Source organism: Paroedura picta, chromosome 11 (genome assembly GCF_049243985.1).
Source record: "Paroedura picta isolate Pp20150507F chromosome 11, Ppicta_v3.0, whole genome shotgun sequence".
Classification (NCBI taxonomy): domain Eukaryota; kingdom Metazoa; phylum Chordata; class Lepidosauria; order Squamata; family Gekkonidae; genus Paroedura; species Paroedura picta.
The window spans coordinates 3643233-3665786 of record NC_135379.1 but is presented as its reverse complement, the minus strand read 5'-3'; the positions used below and the strand labels follow the sequence as shown (position 1 = coordinate 3665786).

The window sequence follows — 22554 nt, the reverse complement described above, 5'->3', positions numbered from 1 at the left end:
TAGAAATCTCATTCATTCATTAATCCCTTGGATTTCTAGCTTGCCTCTCGTGCACAAAATAAAACCCCTTTAAGATCTTAATATTGAAGTAAAACACACTCTAGTTGCACCAACCAGGGGGTAGTCAAACTGCGGCCCTCCAGATGTCCATGGACTACAATTCCCATGAGCCCCTGCCAGCGAAGGCTGGCAGGGGCTCATGGGAATTGTACTCCATGGACATCTGGAGGGCCGCAGTTTGACTACCCATCTCCCAGCTGGGGTGGGAGGCAGTGTCCCTCTCCTATTTTAGACCACAGACATGAATCTGGGGAGCTCCTCCTGACCGTCCCGAAATTCTTGGAAGATTTTGCGTGCCTTGCTGTTGAAGCCACAGCACTCGCCCGACAGAAACCAAGTTCTGGCGATCCATAGAAACCAAACAGAAGAAGTGTTTATTATTGAAAATATGTACATTATTTCTCAAGGTCACCAAAAAAGCCTGGAAGGTCGGGGGCTCTCCAGGGGACGTGACCCTCATCGTAACAGAACGATCTGCAGGGTGTTTTTGTACAAAGTTTCCCTTTTTTTGTAAAAAACAAACAAACAAAAAAACCCACAATCTGTACTTTTAGTTTTCAAGGTGCCAGCCAAAGAAGCCAAAAATCTCTCCGTGTTGCTCTTCTGAGGCAGAAGCAGAAGCTAAGGAACACCCTGTCCAACGCTCTTCTCCGAAGCAGCCGTGGAAACGAAGGGAAACGGGGGCGAAAGATCCAAAAGAGTTAACAGAGACTGTCTGCTTCGAAGCCGGCTATGCCGCCGGGCCCAACGCCTTGCGGAAAAATGAAAACTTCACCCCAAAGACTTCCTGTGTGCAAACAACAACAACAACCGAGAAGGTACACATGTGCTTTTCAAAATTTCTGGAATTCATGGTTGGGTCGGGGGAACTGGCTGGTAGACAGCCACAGTGCCCTGCCCAGACGTGGCTGGCTCACACCGGCCTAATCTCGGAAGCTAAGCAGGGCTGGCTTGGGTCAGTCTTTGGGTGGGAGACCACTAGGGAAGACCACCGAGCTGTGCAAACCCCTCTATTTGTCTCTTGCCATGAGGGCGCACTCAAAGTTGCATGTGACCTTGACCATCACAACAGTCAAGAAATCGCCACTGGTCCAGAGCGCAGAGAACATCTTAAACCAGACTTTCTCAACCAGGGCTTTGTGAAAATCTAAGGTTTCTGGGTGACTCTGGAAGGGTTTCCCAAATGAGTGGGAATTTTCCAGTTTCCTTTCCCGGTGACTTAACAGCCGACACGCCCCAGGTCGGGATGTTTTAGAAATGATTTCTGACAGCACAGAGAAATACGGCCAGGCCACACGTGTGCTTTTTAATCTCGCCTGACATGAACAGTGTTCATTTCAGCTGTTCTGAAATATTCTGCCCGGGCGGGGATGGATTGGTTTCAAAGTGAAATATCGCAGGGGCTGCTCAGGAGGAGTAGAAAAGTGTTTCTCAGGAGGAGGCTCTGCTGAAGCAGAAGGGAGGGCACCGCATCGGAGCCACAGGAAACAGCGAGGATATTTGGGAACGGTTAAATGAAAGAAGTATTTAGGCAATGCAAACATTTTCCGAGAAGGCAAATGGGACGTAAATAGGGGGACATTTCCAATTTGAGCGTTAGTGGAGAAGAAGAGCTGGTGTATTTATACCCCGCTGTAAACAACCAGAAGGAATCCCAAAGCAGCTTACAATAGACACCCTGGGAGGTAGAGGGGGGCTGAGAGACAGGACTGGGACTAGCCCAAGGTCACCCAGCTGGCTGCATGCGGAGGAGCGGGGAATCAAACCCGGCTCTCCAGATTAGAGGCCACCGCTCTTAACCATGACACCACGCTGGCTCCCAGGACACGGTGAGAGACAAACCGAGGTGGTTTGCCATCCTCTTGCTGCATAGCGGCCCTGCTGGACTTCCTTGGTGGTCTCCCATCCCCATGCTAACCAGGGCCAACCCTGCTTAGCTTTTGGTGATCCAGGTCAGGGGAGTGCTACTGTATCACCTACTAACCCCCCTCCCGCAACCACCACTGGAGACAACCCCGTCTCAAAGACCAAAATTACACAGCAAACTGTGAAGTCACGAAGAGTCAAACCGAGGTCCTTGTGGAAACAGTCCGTTCACATCACACCAAGGCGATGGAACCAAGAGAACCACATCGTCCCTCCTTGCCAAAGTGCATTTCCCGATTTGTCGTCTTCAGTCCCATGCTCCAAATCCTGGGAATGTGGGAAGATTTCTGGTAAAAAAAAAAAACCCGATGCCTTCCCCCCCTCCTCTCCAAACCCCAATGCTCTTCTTTGATAACTTTGCTTCCTTCTTCCTCTCGAAGTTTTCCGTTTCCTTTTTGGCCGTCTGTCTCCTAAGCAGCGTTCGGTCGAGACGGCGAATTGTCCAGAGTTGCCTCGTGGTGAAAATTTAAATTAAAAAACAAAAACAGAGGAAGAGAAAAGGAACAAAGAAAATAAGGGCAAGGGAAGGAACGAGAGGGGAGACGGAGGAAAGCAAAAGGAGAGGAGGAAAGGACTGGAAAGGAAGGAGGAGGAGGAGGGGAGGGAGATGGAGAGCGAACAGGGGAGGACGGGGTCCCCGAGGCAGCTGGGGGGTCACACGGCCGCAGTCTGTTTTATGCTGTGAAAGCTGATCCGGGTGGGGGAGGTAGGGATGGACATGGCGCGGGCCACCCGGACCCTCAGGGAGTGGTGGTCTTGCCAGCGGTGCCATCTTTTACGGGCAGCGGAGCGGACCTGCGGGCACAAGATGGAGTGGTGAGTTGTGGGGAGGAGCGATTCCCAAGCTGCTTCTCAAAACAGAACATTTTAAAACCAGAGAGACGGCCTTCCCGTCATTTCCTCACCCTCCTCTTTTCAACCTGGGCAGGAGAGGCAAAATGTTTCAGGTTCAACTTCCCCGAAAATATAAGAAATTTCCAGAAAAATAGAACCAACAATGAATGAATGAATGAATGAATGAATGAATGAATGAATGAATGAGCAGAATCAAAACTAACGACCCAACGCAGAACTAGCAAAGACTCAATGAGAGTTTCATTTCTGTTCCAGAATGTAAATTAGTGTAGGGGTAGTCAACCTGTGGTCCTCCAGATGTTCATGGACTACAATTCCCATGAGCCCCTGCCACATTTGGAGGGAAATTTTCACAATGAAACAGCATCTGGTCTGAGCTGTTTTCAAAATGATTCTTCATCAGAATCTAGTGCATGATCTGTGGCTTATTGAGAGCTTATTGAGAAACACCCGTCTGCCAAATTGCTCAGCCTCCAGGCAGGATTTGGGGATCCCCTGGAATTACAGCTGGTTTCCACCCTACAGAGACCAGTTCCCCTGGAGGAAAGGGATGCTTCTTCCTCCGTCCCTGCGGCTGGCCGGCAGGGGCGGGTAACCTGTCCACCTGTGCTTGTAGCCACCACCGTGGCCTGAGCAATGTTGCCAGGATAAAATGTAGAGCAGAGAATGATATCAGCTCCTTTGGCCCCTATTTGGCAAGCAAGAAGGTGCACCCCACTTTTCATTGCCCAGAAGAGTCTCCAAGCGGCTGACAATCGCCTTTCCCTTCCTCTTCCCAAAACAGGCACCCTCTGATGTAGCTGAGGCTGAGAGAGCTCTGAGAGAACTGTTTATTTATGGGACAATTAGAGGTCAGCGTTAACATATGAGATACAATGTTATGCCTTTACTATGGGACATGAGGCATTTCTCAGTGTAGCAAAAAGCAAAAGTCCTTTAAGTATGTTCAGTCGCTCCTCACTGTTTAGGGCAGGGGTAGTCGATCTGTGGTCCTCCAGATGTCCATGGACTACAATTCCCATGAGCCCCTGGCAGCATTCACAGGTTGACTACCCCTGGTTTAGGGCATCCCTCCTGGTTCCTCAGGTATCTCTACACGCAGCGAAACAAGCCACCCGGGTGACCCAGGGCTTCCTGCCATCTTGGGAGAGTCCTCCTGGGCACGTGCAAATGGGCAAAAATGCCCGAGGCATGCGGAGAAGGAGGGTGCTTTGTCTTCTCTAGCCTGGGGTCAGGCATAGTGGAGAAGGAGGGGGCGGCTCCCCCACTCCCGAATTGATCACCCAAGACCACTGCCTCGCTTTGCCATACTGTAGGGAACCCTGCCTGACAGGTAAAGGAAACCGCAGGCGGATGAAGGGTGGAAAGAAGCTGGTTCTCTCCATTATCTTTCTTGGCCAGCTAATCTTCCCTGTGCCTTCTGCTCCCAGGAGCTAGAGGAGATAAGCTGGAGAGAGAGAGGGGGGGGGGACTTGAAATAAACAGTGGCACCAGAGAATCCAGCCCCGTCCTGCAGGGTTTTCTGGCTGCGAGCCCCGAGGGTGAGTTATTAAGACTGTCCTGATTTGGCCAAGTCCATTTTCTCTTTGTTCTGCACTCCCCCTCCCCCCCAGGGGTTTTGTTTTTGCAGCAAAAAGAAAATATTTTCAATTACGGGCTAGGCACAGCTGCCCATCCATAACTCCTGCCGCTTTAAATAGAGGTCCCTGGGCTTCCCAGTTAATGGGAGGCGAAACGGGCAAGATGCTAAATTCTCGCCGTTTAGGGAAGTGGCGGGCACTCGCAAATCAGGCTAGTGGTAAGCGAGAGAATCTGCCTGGTAAAGGTCAGAAATACCGATGATTTACGGAATTGTTCCCACCCCCCACCCCCACCCGTCTGTTTAATTCAAAAAGGGAAATGGCTACTTTGCTTCAAACACAGTGAAGGGAGAGAAAGTGAGAGATAGTGCTCATCTATCCTGGTTTTGCTTTGCTTTCTAAACTAGGTCACTACTTTACATCATCATCATCATCATCAATATCAGTATTAATATAATAATATTATTAATATGAAGAGCCTCTTGTGGCGCAGAGTGGTAAGGCAGCGATATGCTGTCTGAATCTGTCTGCCCATGAGGTTGGGAGTTCGATCCCAGCAGCCGGCTCAAGGTTGACTCCGCCTTCCATCCTTCCGAGGTCGGTAAAATGAGTACCCAGCTTGCTGCTGGGGGGTAAAACGGTAATGACTGGGGAAGGCACTGGCAAACCACCCCGTATTGAGTCTGCCAAGAAAACGCTGGAGGGCGTCACCCCAAGGGTCAGACATGACTCGGTGCTTACACAGGGGATACCTTTACCTTTACCTTTAATATTAATATTGATATTGATATCGATGTCAATATCAATATCAACATTAATAATAATAATGATATTAATATTAATATTGATACCGATATCAATGTCAATATCAATATAAACATTAATATTAATATTTATAATAATAATAATAATAATAATAATAATAATAATAATAATAATACACAACTTTCTCAAGCTCAGCCCAGTTTACAGGCCTAGAGCTACGGTTGAGGAACAGTACAGCCCCCAGCGCTACCCTTTGTCCCTTCTGCTGTTTTACTGGAAACCACGTAGCCCCACGCACAATCTTCCGGCCTTCCCAAGATCCCACCTGCAACCCTCGCAGAAGGCCACAGCATCCTGTGTGCTTCAACATTTCCAGCAAAAAAAAAAAAAAGGGGGGGGGAGTGACAAAAGGTAACTCTGGGAATTGTTCAAAACTCTATGGTGAAACCAAAGAGTTCCTTGTGATTCCTAGAGCTACCTACCATCATTTTTGGAAGGAGGTTTTATTAAAAAAAAAAAAAGATTCTCCCACCACTGCTCAGTGTGGCTGCAGGCAAGGGGGGATTCCCTGCCTTAAGCAGACACTCTCCTTGGGAAAGAAGACGGCTCAGCACCATCGCATTTTCCAGTACAAAATGTCCCTTTCTTTACCCAAGGCCGGCCCTTGATAAATCACACAAGGCTCATCCCAAAGGCAAACAGCGGTGAAATGTTTAAAGTCAAGCCATGAGTTATGCCGGATTAAAATGACAGCATGTGATCCATCAGCCCTTTGCCCAGCCTCCTCGGGGAGCACTGCAATCCAGCTTGTGGCTGTGATGCGCATTCCAAATTGATTCTCAATGTGGGGAGTGGCCTTAGTGCGCCTCTCTGGCGTGCCCTTTTTGGAACGACATGTCCAACCAATGTTCTTCTCTTTTCAGGTTAGGAAGTCACCCTACATGGAGACAGGCTCCATCATCCTTTGAAACGATAAAGAAGACCCATTCAGTCCCGGGTCCTTCTTCTTCGTACCGTAACCAACCGGTTGCCTTGGAAGGCCAATAAATAGGACACAGAGGCCAAGGCCTTCTCCAAATTAAGAATATCAGAAGAGCCCTGCTGGATCAGCCCAGTGGTCCATCCAGTCCAGTCTTCTGCCTCACCCAGGGGCCAGCCAGTTCCTCTGCAGGGCCAGCCACAGGGCAGAGAGGCCGAGGCCTTCCCCTGATCAGAACCCCTGAAGAGCCCTGCTGGGTCAGGCCAGGGAGGGTCCCTCCAGTCCAGCCTCCTGTCTCACACAGGGGCCAGCCAGTTCCTCTGGAGGGCCAACAACAGGGCAGAGAGGCCAAGGCCTTCCTAAGGACACCAGAAGAGCCCTGCTGGATCAGCCCAGTGGTCCATCCAGTCCAGCCTCTTGTCTCACACAGGGGCCAGCCAGTTCCTCTGGAGGGTCAGCCACAGGGCAGAGAGGCCGAGGCCTTCCCCTGAGAAGACCCTCAGAAGAGCCCTGCTGGGTCAGACCAGGGAGGGCCCATCCAGTCCAGCCTCCTGTCTCACACAGGGGCCAGCCAGTTCCTCTGGAGGGCCAACAACAGGGCAGAGAGGCCAAGGCCTTCCTAAGGACACCAGAAGAGCCCTGCTGGATCAGCCCAGTGGTCCATCCAGTCCAGCCTTCTGTCTCACAGTGGCCAACCAGTTCCTCTGGAGGGCTAGAGGCCCTTCCTTGATAAGAACATCAGAAGAGCCCTGCTGGATCAGCCCAGTGGTCCATCCTGTCCAGCTCTTCTGAGGTTCTTGTGTTTACCCTGAGATATTGGGGGTGGGGCCTGGGGAAGGTGGGGCTTACGGAGAGAAGTATATGCAGTCTACAGCGGGACTCTGACATCTTGTGATTTCGAGGTTTAATTAATAAATAAAATAATTCCCGGAACTCGACAGGCCCTGACTGGAGGCGTGCGGCCTGCCCACAAAACCCACACTCCTCCTTCCTACCCTTGGCTAGCACACCAAGCAGGACAAAGCAATTAAACTGCTCCGTTTTCCTTTTTCACCCGAGATAATTTACGTGACTTTTGAAGGATTACGACTCCGGCGCTGGAAAAAAGAAAGATTTGAGCAATTTACTTCCCCGGCTTGCTCTTTTTCAGTAATCCTCTGAGGGGCACCTGGGGAGTGGAAGGGATGTGCAGTCTATCCACGCCACTAACGGAGACAGCGCAGGCCGAGGTTCCCATAACAGCATCAAATTGTACCGTGCGGGAAGCCCTGCGGGAGCGCTTTACGAGCCTGAGTGAGAGCGCCCACGTGTCAAGGAGGAAGCAGAGTCTGGAGAGAAAGGAGCCTACAGATAAAACTATTTGCACTTCGGATCTAAAATTCATAGACTAAAGAGGTGCTAGACGTATAGTGCCTCATTCTTGGGCGCTGAAATGATCCCCGGGGCTCACTTTGCTTTTAGCTCCGTTCCTCTGAAAATCCCCAGGAAGCTTTTCAGTCCTTCCTGAAGCCCATCCAAGACACATCTGGAAATAGCAAATTGGAGGGAGAGGATCCCAACCTCTCCCTTAGGGTTGCCAGCAAACATATCCTATTGAACTTCCTGCCCAAACTCTGCCCCCAAATCTCCAGGGCTTTCTCAACGCCGAGGGAGATTATCCCTGGCTTTCCCCACTGGTCTTCCCCTTCTTCAGAACCCATTCAGATGAAGGGGGAAGGCTTTATTAGGGGACAGGCCTCATGTTTATGTCCACAATGCTCCTGGGCTTTCCAGTCATGCCTAGAAGGGTCCATTGCCCCACAGGGAAAGGGGTTTGCAGGCTTACTGGGGACTCATTCGGTTAGTGAAGAGCGGGGTGCGAAGAAACAGCTCTTCTTCTTCTGAATCAGACCATCGGTTCATTCAGAGTCAGCATTGCCTGCTCAGGCTGACAGCATCTCTCCAGGGTCTCAGGCAGTGGTCTTCCCCTTAACTATTACCTGGCCCTTTCAAACTGGCAACATCTGGAACTGAAACCAGGACCCGCTGCGAGGCTCTTCCCCGAAGCCACAGCCCCCCTGCTAAAACTGTGCTTCATAATCAAACACATGAAACAAAGGGACTTAGAACAGTGTAACTCTGCTTAGAAATGAACAGCGTTTGAGTCCAGTGGTCCCTTTAAGACCAGCAAAGATTAATTCTTGGCCTAAGCTTTCAGGTGCACGCACACTTCTTCAGATGCATGCACACCAATGCTTAAACCCAGGATTTGCTGTCCTCGAAGAGCCGATGGTCTCAAACGTTGTTCTGCTGCTTCAGACCGACACGGCGACCCACCTGAATCTATCTGCTTAGAACTGTAGTGTATGTTCCCCAAATCCCCTTGGGGGCCTTAGGCATAATGCTTCATCCCTGGCTGGGGTAGGCCCATCAAAAATTATCCTTCTTAATTCCTCGTGGGAAGGTTGGGAAGGGCCTAATGATGGTTTTCATTAAAGATCAGGAGTATTGTTATCGTTACAGAAAGTCATGTCGGGAAACCATGCCGTTTTAATTACTTCCAAATGAGGGAAAAGATAATCATGTCATTTCTGAAATTACAAAAAGGAAATTAAAACAATAACTTTGGAAGGCCCGTCTCCCTCCTCAGGGCGCTAGCAGCAGGGATGAAGGGGAGGAGAGAGCCCTTGAGCATCCTGACTAGACTTGCTCTGTGGGACATTAGCCCTTTAAAGTTTAAAGAGCCACTGTGTCAGTGGGCTATAGACCTTGGGGGTTTCTGCATTCACAGCTTAATTTTGATTCTTACTGAATTGAAGACAGTATCCCCTTTAATCCGCATCCTGTTTGCCTGCTGTTCCTGCACTCTGCACATATCTTCTTTCTCAGATTTTCATAGAATCATAGAGTTGGAAGGGACCTCCTGGGTCATCTAGTCCACCCCCTGCACTATGCAGGACACTCCCAACCCTCTCGCTCATCCACTGTCACCTGCCACCCCCTTGAGCCTTCACAGAATCAGCCTCTCCGTCAGATGGCTCTCCAGACTCTGTTGAAAAATCTCCAAAAATGGAAAACCCACCACCTACCGAGGAAGCCTGTTCCACTGAGAAATTGCTCTGCATTTTTGTCCTCCAACTCCCAGAGTTTAGCTGTTCTCACAGAGCAGCTCTGTTAGAGCTCTCTCAGACCTACCTACCTTACAAGGTGTCTGTTGTGGGGAGAGGAAGGAAAAGGTGTTTGAAATCTGCTTTAGGACTCCTTCAGGTAGTGAAAAGTGGAGCATAAAAACCCAGTTTTCTTTTGTCTCCAGTCTGAACTCTAGAAGCAAATATTAAGAATATTAAGAATCAATTTTCCCTCCATTATGTGGCTTTAAGGAGCTGCTGGGCTTGTATCTCCGTTTCCCACCTCTCAAAATGGAAACAATAAAGTTTTTCCTCAGGGTGGTGGGAAGGGCAGATTTGTTAAGGGTCACTCAGCGTGTTGACCATTTCTGCTTGGCTAACAACTATCCACTTTTTCTCTTTGCTACTGACTGGTACAAAACGGGGCAGGAGGCAGCTTACCTCTCCGTTCAAGAAGCAGTAAAACACAGACACAAAGAAACCCTGGAAAACAAAAGAGGAAACATCTGTCAGGTTGTGAAGAGATGCACAGGCGAAGATGGATGCTCAAAAAAAAAAAGCATTTAAACGTGGAGCAGAGCAATATCCCCCTTTCCTTCGGATGTCCATCAGTCCCCATGGTGGCCTTGACCCATGGCCACCTCAGCCTTAGATTTAGGATATATTTTTCAGTAATCCAGATTTTGTCAAGAAATTCATAGCTGTCATTTAATCCAGCCTAGATCGATAGCTATACCTATGTAACTGGGGACAAATCTCTTCGATAGGCCTAATTCTCCGTAAGTGTGCGTAAATTACAAATTATGACTACATATTCCTGGATTTCATTTATGTAACCCAGCATGAGATTATTTATGTGCCCCTGGGGATGAGCAAGAGCCCCCCCCCCCGCTTTTTGACATTTTTCTAGTTCTGTATTAATGCTTTCTGTTTCCCTTGACATGTCAGCGATGTTTCACTCAAAGGAGCGGCCTCCGATTTATATTTGGCAAAATGAGGTGACTGTCGAGTGTGCCAAATCCCAGATAAATGACGTTGGTTCTACCAAACGCTTCCTGCCGTATTTTACGGGGATTTGGCTCAAAGGAGAACTCCTCCCACCCTGGATCTGAATGTTGCTGGATTTTTTATATCCTGCTTTCCCCAAACACCTTTCCCTTCCTCTCCCCTCTCTGTGAGGCAGGTGGGACTGAGAAAGCTCTGAGAGAACGAGGATCCACCCAAGGTCACCCAGCTGGCTGCAGGTGGAGGAGGAGTGAGGAATCAAACCTGGTTCTCCAGACTAGAGGCCACTGCTCTTCAACCACACCAGGTTGGCCCAGATGGTGGCAGTAACGTTACCCTAAAATTCTAATGCAGGGGTAGTCAACCTGCGGTCCTCCAGATGTCCATGGACTACAATTCCCATGAGCCCCTGCCAGCGAATGCAGTGACAGTCACACAAAATATTCTAGCTCAGTCTACAAGCTCTGACTCTCTAGTTCCAAATGACTCAGCTGGCCAGATGGGGAAGGGCTCCCACTTTGCTTGCATACTGGTGGTACCTTCTTCTGCCATCCCATGAAAGAGGGTGTTCTGCCAGGCAGGAGGGGCTATCTGCCAGTGGCAGGCACCACTGAGGAGTACGACCAGATCAGAAAACCTGATTCTTTGCTCCTACTTGGATCACCTAATGGCGCAAGAGGAAGCCATTCCATGCAAGAGGCCCTTCTGCCAAGTGGAAGAGGAGGGCTACTCCTGCCAGTGGCAGGCCCAGCCGAGAGGTGTGATCTGACCCTTGGGCTGAGGGAACCGGTCCCTTTGCTCTTCCCTAACGCCTCCTACCTGAAAAGACTGCAAGAAGGAATTGAAGTAGATGAAAAAGATCTGTGAGATGTCATCTTCTCCCGGGTTGACAAAAAACAGCATGTAGGTGATCCCCAGCAGCGGCAGGAGAACTAACGTCGCCTTGACGGCTTTCCTGCGGAAGAGAGATCAGACGGGTGAAGTTGCTGGGGAAGGAAGGGAAGCGTGCCTGAATGGCCTGGCTGGAGGCTCTCTGCTGCTAAAGGAAAAATTAAAAATCAAAAACATGGCCTGCATTCTGCACCACGAGAAAGGCTGGGTTTCGTGACTTGAATGAGGGATACAAGTGCTGAAGTGCTGTTGGTTTGTTTATTTATTTACTTGATGATTTATATTGAGATTTACGGTCCACCCCTCCCGAACTGGCCACCTCGGAGTGGTTTACAAACCGTAAATAATTCTATAAATTTAAAATATAACAAATGAAAAATACCCCGTCTTAGCCCCGAAGATGTTCCATTTGGGTCTACTCACAACAGGCAGGTAAGAAGGGGGAGGAGAGAGAGGCCCAGTCCACCGTTTATCAGTACTTCCGCTGGCCTCAGCCATGTGATCAGCAGAAGAGTTCCGTCTTGCAGTCTCCGGGGAACTTATTAAGTTCCGCCAGGGCCCTCCTCTCTTCTGGGAGCCAGGTGGGAACCAGGGCCAAAAAGGGCCTGACTCTGGCCAAGGTCAAGGTTGGGGCCAGGGACCCTTAGCGCTTCGGCATTGGCTGACTGTCACTCAGCTGGCTCCATATGGAGGAGCGGGAAGTCAAACCTGGTTCTCCAGATAAGAGGCTGCCGCACTTAACCACCACACCAAGCTGGCTTTCAGGACGGGTGGGGGCCTCCAGCATTGTCTGTCCAGGCCCCACCAAAACCTGGAACCAGCCTTGCTGCATGGGTCAACCCCTATTCTGCTGCCATCTTCTTAAGTAGTCTCCTGGAGGTGCCATTAGTTCATTGGGAGCAGCTTCTAGGTGCCGGATATCTCCTGAACACATTCTTTAATGGTTTGCCAATCAATAAATCCTCAAGGGATGAGATTGTGTCTCTCGCTTTCTCTTTTTGAGAGAAATCAGTATATATCAGTACACCTGAGCTTAATGTGCTCTCTGTGCACTCTCTGGCCTGGCTACGCAGACATCTATACAAGCTTACAGCAAGGAGCAGAGGTGGGGCAAGGGCGACCCCCCCCCCGCACCCCTTGATGGCCTCATTTTTAGGACATTTTTAGAACCAAGGCCAGTTCCAGCTTGTACGTCGTTGGCCCTTTAATTAAAAGAAAGGTTGTTGTTAAACGGAGGGGCCGCTTCAGCACCGTGATCTGTTTGCAACTATTCGTTCCTCTTAGATGAACATGTGCCTTTCGCAGTCTGAGAGTGAAACCAAATCATGCGCTCAAATTGACGGCGCACCAGCAGGGCGATGCACTGCTGAAAAAGACAGGCTTATCGGGTCAGATTGGATTTTGCCGAGCTGAGAGCGGTTTCGGAAAAGACGTGCAATCGGAGAACGGCGCCCTTTGGATTTTAGGGGGCGAAATGAAAAGCCGTCAAGATATGAACGCTGCAGAAATCCAAGCTCAGGGATTCCGAACAGCCCTGTCAAGTTAACGAGGACTCTGGCCCGGGACAGCTGACATGCCTGCCCATTTATCAAAGCAAATTGGGGGCACGGGTGGGGGCTGATCCTGAGCTCATTGGATTCTGGAAGCTAACCAGGGTCAGTACTTGGAAGGGAGTCTGCTAAGACAGTCTCTGCAGAGGAAGGCAATGGCAAACGGATTCTGCTTCTCCCTTGCCCTGAAAGCCCCTTGCTGGGGTCACCAGAAGTCTCGGATGGGAGGCCACCAAGGGAGTCTCTGGAGAGGAAGGCCATGGCCAACCTCCTCTGCTTCTCCCTTGCCCTGAAAGCCCCTTGCTGGGGTCACCAGAAGTCTTGGATGGGAGGCCACCAAGGGAGTCTCTGGAGAGGAAGGCCATGGCCAACCTCCTCTGCTTCTCCCTTGCCCTGAAAGCCCCTTGCTGGGGTCACCAGAAGTCTTGGATGGGAGGCCACCAAGGGAGTCTCTGGAGAGGAAGGCCATGGCCAACCTCCTCTGCTTCTCACTTGCCCTGAAAGCCCCTTGCTGGGGTCACCAGAAGTCTTGGATGGGAGGCCACCAAGGGAGTCTCTGGAGAGGAAGGCCATGGCCAACCTCCTCTGCTTCTCACTTGCCCTGAAAGTCCCTTGCTGGGGTCACCAGAAGTCTTGGATGGGAGGCCACCAAGGGAGTCTCTGGAGAGGAAGGCCATGGCCAACCTCCTCTGCTTCTCCCTTGCCCTGAAAGCCCCTTGCTGGGGTCACCAGAAGTCTTGGATGGGAGGCCACCAAGGGAGTCTCTGGAGAGGAAGGCCATGGCCAACCTCCTCTGCTTCTCACTTGCCCTGAAAGTCCCTTGCTGGGGTCACCAGAAGTCTTGGATGGGAGGCCACCAAGGGAGTCTCTGGAGAGGAAGGCCATGGCCAACCTCCTCTGCTTCTCACTTGCCCTGAAAGCCCCTTGCTGGGGTCACCAGAAGTCTTGGATGGGAGGCCACCAAGGGAGTCTCTGGAGAGGAAGGCCATGGCCAACCTCCTCTGCTTCTCACTTGCCCTGAAAGTCCCTTGCTGGGGTCACCAGAAGTCTTGGATGGGAGGCCACCAAGGGAGTCTCTGGAGAGGAAGGCCATGGCCAACCTCCTCTGCTTCTCCCTTGCCCTGAAAGCCCCTTGCTGGGGTCACCAGAAGTCTTGGATGGGAGGCCACCAAGGGAGTCTCTGGAGAGGAAGGCCATGGCCAACCTCCTCTGCTTCTCCCTTGCCCTGAAAGCCCCTTGCTGGGGTCACCAGAAGTCTTGGATGGGAGGCCACCAAGGGAGTCTCTGGAGAGGAAGGCCATGGCCAACCTCCTCTGCTTCTCACTTGCCCTGAAAGTCCCTTGCTGGGGTCACCAGAAGTCTTGGATGGGAGACCACCAAGGAAGACTCTGGAGAAGAAGCCCATGGCCTCTGCTGCTCACTTGCTGGTGTAGCTGTAAGTTGTCTGCAACTTGGTGACTCTTTACACGCCCACCCAAAATTAAGCTGCAGTTCTTGAGGGAAGATACCAGGACACACACGCACACACACGCACACAAACACACAATATAGTAATAAAAATGATATTTTAGAACTGAAGGTTCTCTACTGGTACAAGACTCGTACATTGTCCATTTGACTATGCATTTCTCAGCGGAGTTACACCCACCTAGATGTTACGTTGAAGATGAAACGCAACATGGGTCTTGATATCTAAAGGCCCCTGTGAGTTCCCTGGGAGACCTCAATTCCCGTTCAGGACCACAGTTCAGGGGCTGGGGTGGGGGGAGCCTTCTGATATCCCCTTCCTCTATATCCCCGTCTCAAAACACCCGGGGCGGGGGGGGGGGCGGATCTGCCCCGTAATGTTTACTCTTCCCTGAGAAGTGTCCTTCTTCTGCAGACCTCAAGAAATATTTCCCCTTTGTGGTTACACGACTAGGATCACTGGTCCGCATCCCCCAAAATAATTAATTCCCGCTCACTTGTAGACAACAAAACGTGCTACGGTGCAAACGTATTCCTGTTGCCAAAAGCTGACAGAAATGGAATGAAATTGGTTGCCCGGAGGGTGCATTCAGTGAATATGTAATGGGGAAAAATTATCTTATTTCCTCCCTCCATCTTGAGCTCTCTCTTTAGCTTCCAATTTTTACCCTTTTTGCTATGGCCTATGGCTAAAACAAATCAAACGGAATGGGTAGGGAACAGGCATTCCTTCCCTGCTTCTTGGCATGCTGGGGCATCTCGGCTTTGGGGAGGGGGGATGCACGGTCAATGGGAGGGGGCTTTAGCCAGCAACACCAAGGACTGATTTATTTGATCTGTTTATTGAAGCTATTTAAGGCCTGCTTCTTCACAGGGATCTGAGGCGGATTACCCTGCCAGATGCACACCGGGCCCGCCAGATGTACACTGTACACTGTACACTCGCAGAGTTTCACTGCAAGTGTATTCTGATTCTGGACATTTGGTGGAGGGATAAAAATATTTGGCCTTTGGGGGGGGGGGTTGAGGGACAAAACCAGCCACAGAGCATATTGCAACGTGGCAAGATGGAGCTGGATTCCAAAGGGGTTCTTGGCAGCTTGGAAATCTCTGCATAATTGTGTGCTCCTTGCTCGAGCACCGGAGAAGGCCGAATTCTTTCACGTGCAGCATTTCCAGTCAGAGGAGAGCTCCTGTCCTCCATTCTGAGGCAAGCTTAGTTCTGACCTGTTTTGGTTAAGTATGAACCTGAAAATTATGAGCTTGTTTCATTTATTTATTACATTTTAATACTGCCCTCCTTTGTGGCTTTATATAAGACTGGTCTTGTTGTACACCTTGCCTCTGTGCAGACATTTCTGTATTAGGCTATTGAATGCCTTCCCATGGAGACAGATGGGTATTAAACACTGTGTACATATGACAAAGAAAATGGAATAATGTCTATTGTCAAGAAATTTTGGATCAGACCACAGATCCACCTGGTCCAGCCTCCAGTCTCACACAGGGGCCAACCAGTTCCTCCAGAGGGCCAGCAACAGAGCCCTGCTGGATCAGACCAGAAAAGGTCCATCTAGTCCAGCCTCCTGTCTCACACAGTGGCCAACCACTTCCTCTGGAGGGCCAACAACAGGGCAGAGAGGCCGAGGCCTTCATAAGAACCTCAGAAGAGCCCTGCTGGATCAGGCCAGTGGTCCACCTAGTCCAGCTTTCCGTCTCACACAGTGGCCAGCCAGATCCTCTGGAGGGCAAACAAGAGGGCAGAGATGCTGAGGCCTTCATAAGAACCTCAGAAGAGCCCTGCTGGATCAGGCCAGTGGTCCACCTAGTCCAGCTTCCCATCTCACACAGTGGCCAACCAGATCCTCTGGAGGGCAAACAAGAGGGCAGAGAGGCTGAGGCCTTCCCCTGATGTTGCTGCCTGGTTCTGAGATTCAGCAGCTAAGTGGCTCTGAATGTGGAGGTTCCCCTTAAATCCCTGTGGCTAGTAGCCACTGATAGACTCACCCCCCCTGTCTCTCTCCAATGGCCTTTTAAAGCTGACCATGGCTGGGGCCACCACCATGCCCTCTGACGGTGAATTCCACCCTTCGATCTCTCCCTCCCACCTTCCAGCTTCAACTCACCTGTACTGGATCGTCTCCGATGTGGTCGATGCGCGCAGCTTTGTCATTAAAATCCTAACTATGTTAAAGAGGAATACAAAATTTATCTGAAAAACAAAAAGCGGGTGGGTGGGGGGGGGGGGGAGGGGAGGGGAGAAAACGAAATCGATGAACTCCAAGAGGCGAACAGCCAGCCAAATAATCCACCCCCTGAGCGCTTCATTCCAAAATGGGTTTCTTTCTTTATTATGATTTTTTTTTTACAGTGCAAGTTGCAATATAACCGTCAGGAACAAAATGAAACTGAGCCGCTTCCTGGGGTCTGCCGCTCTCCTACCCTGCTGAGAGTTTCTGCACAGAGCAAAACGGTCAGACGTAGCGAAGACATACTCGTTCCATCCTTGAGCAAATGTCTCAAAAAAAAAATAAAGCAGTGAAGAAGAAAAAAATAGTTATCTGAAATGGGGAATGGCCAGCCAGGGGCTCCTGAGCCAGTTTTATTTGGACTCCCTGCTGCCCTGCTTGTCATCCTGCAAAAGACAACAAAAGGGTCTCAATTTAAGATCGCTCCTCTCTGTTGGGCTGTGTAGGTCAGGGGTAGTCAAACTGCGGCCCTCCAGATGTCCGTGGACTACAATTCCCAGGAGCCCCTGCCAGCGAATGCTGGCAGGGGCTCCTGGGAATTGTAGTCCTCGGACATCTGGAGGGCCGCAGTTTGACTACCCCTGGTGTAGGTCATATGTAAAGAGAGATAATTGTAAAGGCATCTCGCTGAAAAGCCAAAAATGCTCTCTGCCCTCCGCCCACCGGATCTTCTGATCGTTGGCATAGTTTGGCTATGCAGAAAGAGCAGAGCACCAGGCTGTCGAAAGAATAAAATGGCTTTTATTCAGAAGGAAAACATGTCCATAAAGAGGAGAGAAGAGACGGAGCTACCTGGGACCTTCTGGCTGCAAAGCAGAGATTCTTCCACTCTATCCCTTTTCCCATCCCTTCCTCGGTCGGCTCCTCCATTAAATAAGAGAAGCCATGTTGGATCAGGCCAATGGCCCATCCAGTCCAATACTCTGTGTCACACAGTGGCCAAAACCCAGGGGCCATCAGGAGGTCCTCCAGTGGGGCCAGAATTCCAGAAGCCCTCCCACTGTTGCCCCCCAAGCACCAAGAAGACAGAGCGTCACTGCCCCAGACATAAGAATATAAGAGAAGCCCTGTTGGATCAGGTCAATGGTCCCTCCAGTCCAGCATCTTGTCTCATACAAGGGCCAGCCAGTCCTTCTGGAGGGCCAACAACTGGGCAGGGAGGCAGAGGCCGTCCCCTGAGAAGGACCTCAGAAGAGCCCTGCTGGGTCAGACCAGTTGTGCATCCAACCCAGCATCTCACAGAGATGGTGTGAGCCAGCATGGTGTAGTGGTTAACAGTAGTGGCCTCCAATCTGGGTTTGATTTCTGACTCCTCCTCCCATGCAGCCGGTTGGGGGACCTTGGGCTAGTCACAGTCCTGTTAGAGCTGTTCTCCCCAAGCCGCTCTATCTGAGCTCTTTCAGCCCCACCTCCCTCGCAGGGTGTCTGATGTGGATACAGGAAGAGAAAGCGATTGTAAGTCGCTTTGAGACTCCTTTGGGTAGTGAAAAGCGGGGTGCAGAAACCCCAACTCTTCTTCATATCAGCTTTCAGGAGTTAAAGCCAAAGACGGCTTTGAATCTCGAAAGATTTCTGGACCAAATCTAGCTCTTTCACTGCAGACCAACAAAGTGGCCCACCTGAAACTATTAGCGCTACCTACCTACCTGTAGTTATTTAAAATAATTTGTAAGGTCATTCCTTTGACCATTAGATATTCTTTTATTCTCCCCACATGACCAAATAGCTAAGGTTTTTCTGTACTTATGTAATTGTTTTGCACTTACGGAGCCTTTCTAAACCTGACTGCAGACAGAAATATCTGTATCGATTGGTAGGAGGGACAGGGACGGAGGAACGAAAAGAATGATAGGACAGATGAGAAGTGGCAGCTGCCTTTGTCGGACACAGAGAGATGCGGTCAGAGTAAAAATGAAACCATTTCTGTCCTTGGACTGAACACACAAGAGTTCTTCTTCTTCGTCTTCCACATGGCAAAGACGCTTGGTCGGGGAGCTGTAACTGAACACGGGTTCAATGTTCTGGGGGGACAAAGTCAAGGCAAGCTGAAAGGCTGCATATTTCTGTTCTTGAAGGCAGCTCTGCTCCTTCTTGGAGCTCTTCGGAGAGCTCTCAAGCGATCCAGTAGAAAAAAAGAGAGTTTGAAGAAGCAGAGGGGGAATGCAGTTATTTCTCGGCTGCGGCCCACGGGCTCCTGGCCATTCGCAGTGAGGTGAGTAATCACCTATCTATGGATCGCCGGCCAGCACCTTCTTCTGCAGGCGCCACCTTGCCAATGGGCAAACTCCACAGCAGCCCAGTGTTGGGCCTTCTCTGTTGTGGCCCCCCTCGCCTTGTGCATAGGTAAGAGGGTTGCGCTGGAGGAAATGAAAAAATATTACACAATAGGATCCAGCCCACAGCAAACTGCACACGGTAGCGGTTAAGTGCAGGGGCCTCTAATCTTAAGCAGGGCATAAAGGTAGAAAGTGGGGACACAAGGAGGGATATCTCCTGGTCTCATCAAACCTTGGAAGTTCAGCAGGGTCTGTTCTTGGATGGGAGACCCCAAGGAAGAAGAAGAAAAGCTGTTTTTTTGAACGCTGCTTTTTACTACCCAAAGGAGTATCAAAGTTGCAACTCGGCAACACTTTACACACACAGATCTATGTCCCAGAGGAAAGGCAGGGATCGTATTTGGATGGGAGACCCCCAAGGAAGACTCTGCAGAGGAAGGCAATAGCCAGCCGCCTCTGCTTCTGCCTTGCCTGGAAAGCCCCTTGCTAAATGCACACCTAAAAATTATCGTGAGGTTGGAGGACCTTCCTTGTGAAGCAAAGTTACAGCGTCCGTTTTGGGTTTTTCAAAGTGTAGAAAACAACAGCATAAAATCCACATTTCAGCATGCATTGAAGCCATCCCAGGGGCTTTTTCTTCCAAACAGGCCACACTTGTCAATAAGGGGGCACCATTGAGAAAACAAAGGGCTGGCGGGAGAACTTGGCTGCAGGGTTCCGAGGGGATGAGGGCTGCTGGTTTCCCAGAACGCAGCAGATGAGCTTTCCTGGGTCACAACAGATTGCCTCTCCTCCGTCTGGCACAACACTTGCCAGGCATAATTTGCTACGCACCAATCTCCACTTGCCTGCTCTTTTTGGAATTAACGCTATGGCGAGTGGAGGGGAACCGCCGCAGGCTCCCGCTGAAAACAGCTTCTCTTTGTTAAGACCGCCTCCTCGCCTGATAACATCTACTCAGGGCATCCCCCGTATCATTCTGCCACACTCACAACCACTGGTGCGAGCCAATAACGTGGACTGCAATGGGGAAATGTCACCGGTTGCCAACCGTTACCGCAAAAAAGCCCCCAAAAGCTTCACGCAGAGCTGCCGTTTTCAGTGGCAGGTCTGCGTTGAATGTCATGGCGGTGTTTTCTACAGTGCCTGCAATACGTATAATGCTTTGCACATATGCCTGCATAACAACCATGTTCAGGTCACACTTGGGCTGCTGTGTGCCATTCTGGAGTCCTCACTTCAAAAGGATGTGGACAAAAGAGCCGGTGATTCCACGCCCAAGGTAGGAGTGGAACCCAGGTCTGCAAGATCCAACTGCGGTGGAACTCCCACCTCCCCCACGGATGTTATTGTGCACCTCCTTCGAGTCAAGACTGGGCACATTTCCGTCCCAGCTCCGTTTAATTTCTTTTCAAGCTCTCCCGAGAATGGCACAACTTTTAAAAGATGCCGTTGAGCAACTTACAGCTCTCTGCTTTTCCCACAGGACCCATCGATGGTGCAGCGGCCCAGCCGCCAAATCAGAAGAGTTGCACAATTACGCAATGCAGACAAAAAGACGAAAATAAAACGTGACTGTCGTTGGGGGAGAAATAGGTTTGCTTGAATCTGGACTCCGGTCTCCTGGGTGAGAGCCGTTGGCTCTCAGTCGCTGTGAATAACGGCTACTGTGTTTTATAATCATTACAATGCCATTACATCTGGCCCTTACGTATTCCTTGGGAGGGAGATAAGGGTATCCCAGCAGACAACGAGATCCGATAACGTCGCGTGAGGAAAGTCCTAGCCCTGTGATACTGCAGCACTGCTTCTGTAACGCAGACAAGCTGATGACGAGCATCTAGCTTGTTTCATAGCAGATCTTCCTCAGTGGTTATTGTTACCATGTCTTCCTCAGGAGTGACCTCCCTATTATTTATAGCTCAACACTTATATAGGAAGAGAGCAAGTCTTTTCGTGTTTTCTTAATCTGGTAGTATCAGCAATATAGCATAGATTTTTGGCAAACCTACCACCCTGCAAAATCCCATCCAGAAAGGAGAGCCGGATCTGGATTTTTAAAAAAATTGCATCTCAATGACAAAACATTTCAGTGATTGAAGGTGCCTGAATTGGGGCAGATACCTCTTTGCTCTGCCTTACAAGTGTGCACCCCTCTCTCTCTCTCTCTCCAGGCTGAGCCAGGATCATGTCCCCCTCTTCTATACCAAAACCAATCAAGGTGCAAACAAATTATCTTTTTTGCTTCAGCTACCATGCTGGACATGAGACTAAAGGTGGTTACTCCTGTGTAAAAAACGCAGAATGAACCAAGCTGCTGAAATGCTCAGATGCTTCGATCCATGTGCAAAAAACAAAACAAAGAAGCCCCTGCAACTCCCCCCTGGAACAGATGGAGCTCCTGAGGGGAAGTGTGAATGGATCTCTCTGATGTCGTGATCATCGGAAGCGGCACAACACTTGCAGAACATGAGAGGTGGCTGCAGTCTGCAACTCTCCCCACAGAGAGTCCGGGGCTCACTTCTTCAGATGCAAATGAAAGGGCATTCCTTTTGCAGACTGCTAAAAGCAAAATGACAGGGGTGGGGAGAAGAAGACTGGAAATTCATTGGCCTCACAACGAAACTTGCACAGATGCAAACAGAGATCATCTGCCTATACAAATGCAGGCAATTTCCCCCAATTCCACCTCCCTAATTTCCCCTAGAAAGCTGTGCAAAATGATTTCCCTCGCATTTGCATCTGAAGAAGTGAACTCCGAGAGAGGAGAGCTCCTGCTGGGAGGAGTGGGGCAAGGATTTGCCGGTGCTGCTCGAATTCTGTTTTATGAAGATGGAAGAGACTTTAAGGGGAGGAGTCACACTTGGGCTTCTTCATGTGCCACACAAGCCAAGGTCTGGAACTTCCATTCTAGACAGACAGAATATCTGCAGGGACAAGAGATCAGAAAGTGACCTTCTAGCCATGCCCAAAGTGGATGCTTGGTTTATGCCTCATCCCTTGGGGATCAGTAGATGAAAAAACCCAGAAGGAAGGAAGGAAGGAAGGAAGGAAGGAAGGAAGGAAGGAAGGAAGGAAGGAAGGAAGGAAGGAAGGAAGGAAGGAAGGAAGGAAGGAAGGAAGGAAGGAAGGAAGGAAGGAAGGAAACTTTGGCATAATGTAGGTCATACTAGTAGGTGAATTGGGAATGTCACACACGCTGTCCAATCAATGCTATGCCATAAGGAGCCAACTAGCAGCTTTCCCCCTGTCTGGATCTTTCCCTCTCCTGCAATCTGTCAATGCTCAGACACAGCCATTGATTAAAACTCTAGTACTCCCCTCCTCACAGCCTTCACATGACTGAACTTCTTCATTCTTGTTGCTCTATCATTTAAACTATTCACACATAATTGGTACAGGTGATACATAAAATATTCCAATTTTGAGGGATGTGAGTGGGAAATGTAATCATTAACAGAAGCTCACAAGATAATACGATTAAAAAGGTGGAGGAATTCTTAATGCACTTTGTATATCTGTAATGATAATTTTAATGGTTGCAAAGATCTAGACAGCAGACTATTCTACATTCTCATTTCCCTCCCTTGTAAGTTCCTGTTTTTCTTCCAGGGGTGGGGGGGTGGGGGAGGTTTTCTGTTCTACATTGTCCTCCCTTTAGTGGTCTATTAGATATTATCCCGGTTTATGTCTAGCATAAAAACCTGAAGTTTAAATCTGCAGGGAAATACATTCCAGTGAAATATCGAATTGACCACTAGAGTGAGCAAAATACATGTGGAACAGCCCCTCCCCCCCATCCCAAAGAAACAGGAACTTACAAGCAAGAAAATAAGAATGCAGA

General features: G+C 49.9%; 1 protein-coding gene across 2 annotated transcripts in view; it reads right to left on the bottom strand.

Moving 5' to 3' along the window:
• Positions 1 to 411: 411 nt before the first annotated feature.
• The window catches only part of CRHR2 (corticotropin releasing hormone receptor 2), a 108819-nt gene continuing 86676 nt past the window's right edge, over positions 412 to 22554 (bottom strand). For both annotated transcript variants that reach the window (XM_077303638.1, XM_077303639.1), the window contains 4 exons: positions 16312 to 16397; positions 11097 to 11232; positions 9714 to 9755; positions 412 to 2781 (listed from right to left, as the gene is read on the bottom strand). In XM_077303638.1, the coding sequence (XP_077159753.1) occupies positions 2641 to 2781; positions 9714 to 9755; positions 11097 to 11232; positions 16312 to 16397 (405 nt within the window). In that variant the 3' untranslated portion in view covers positions 412 to 2640. The remainder of the gene's footprint in view (positions 2782 to 9713; positions 9756 to 11096; positions 11233 to 16311; positions 16398 to 22554) is intronic.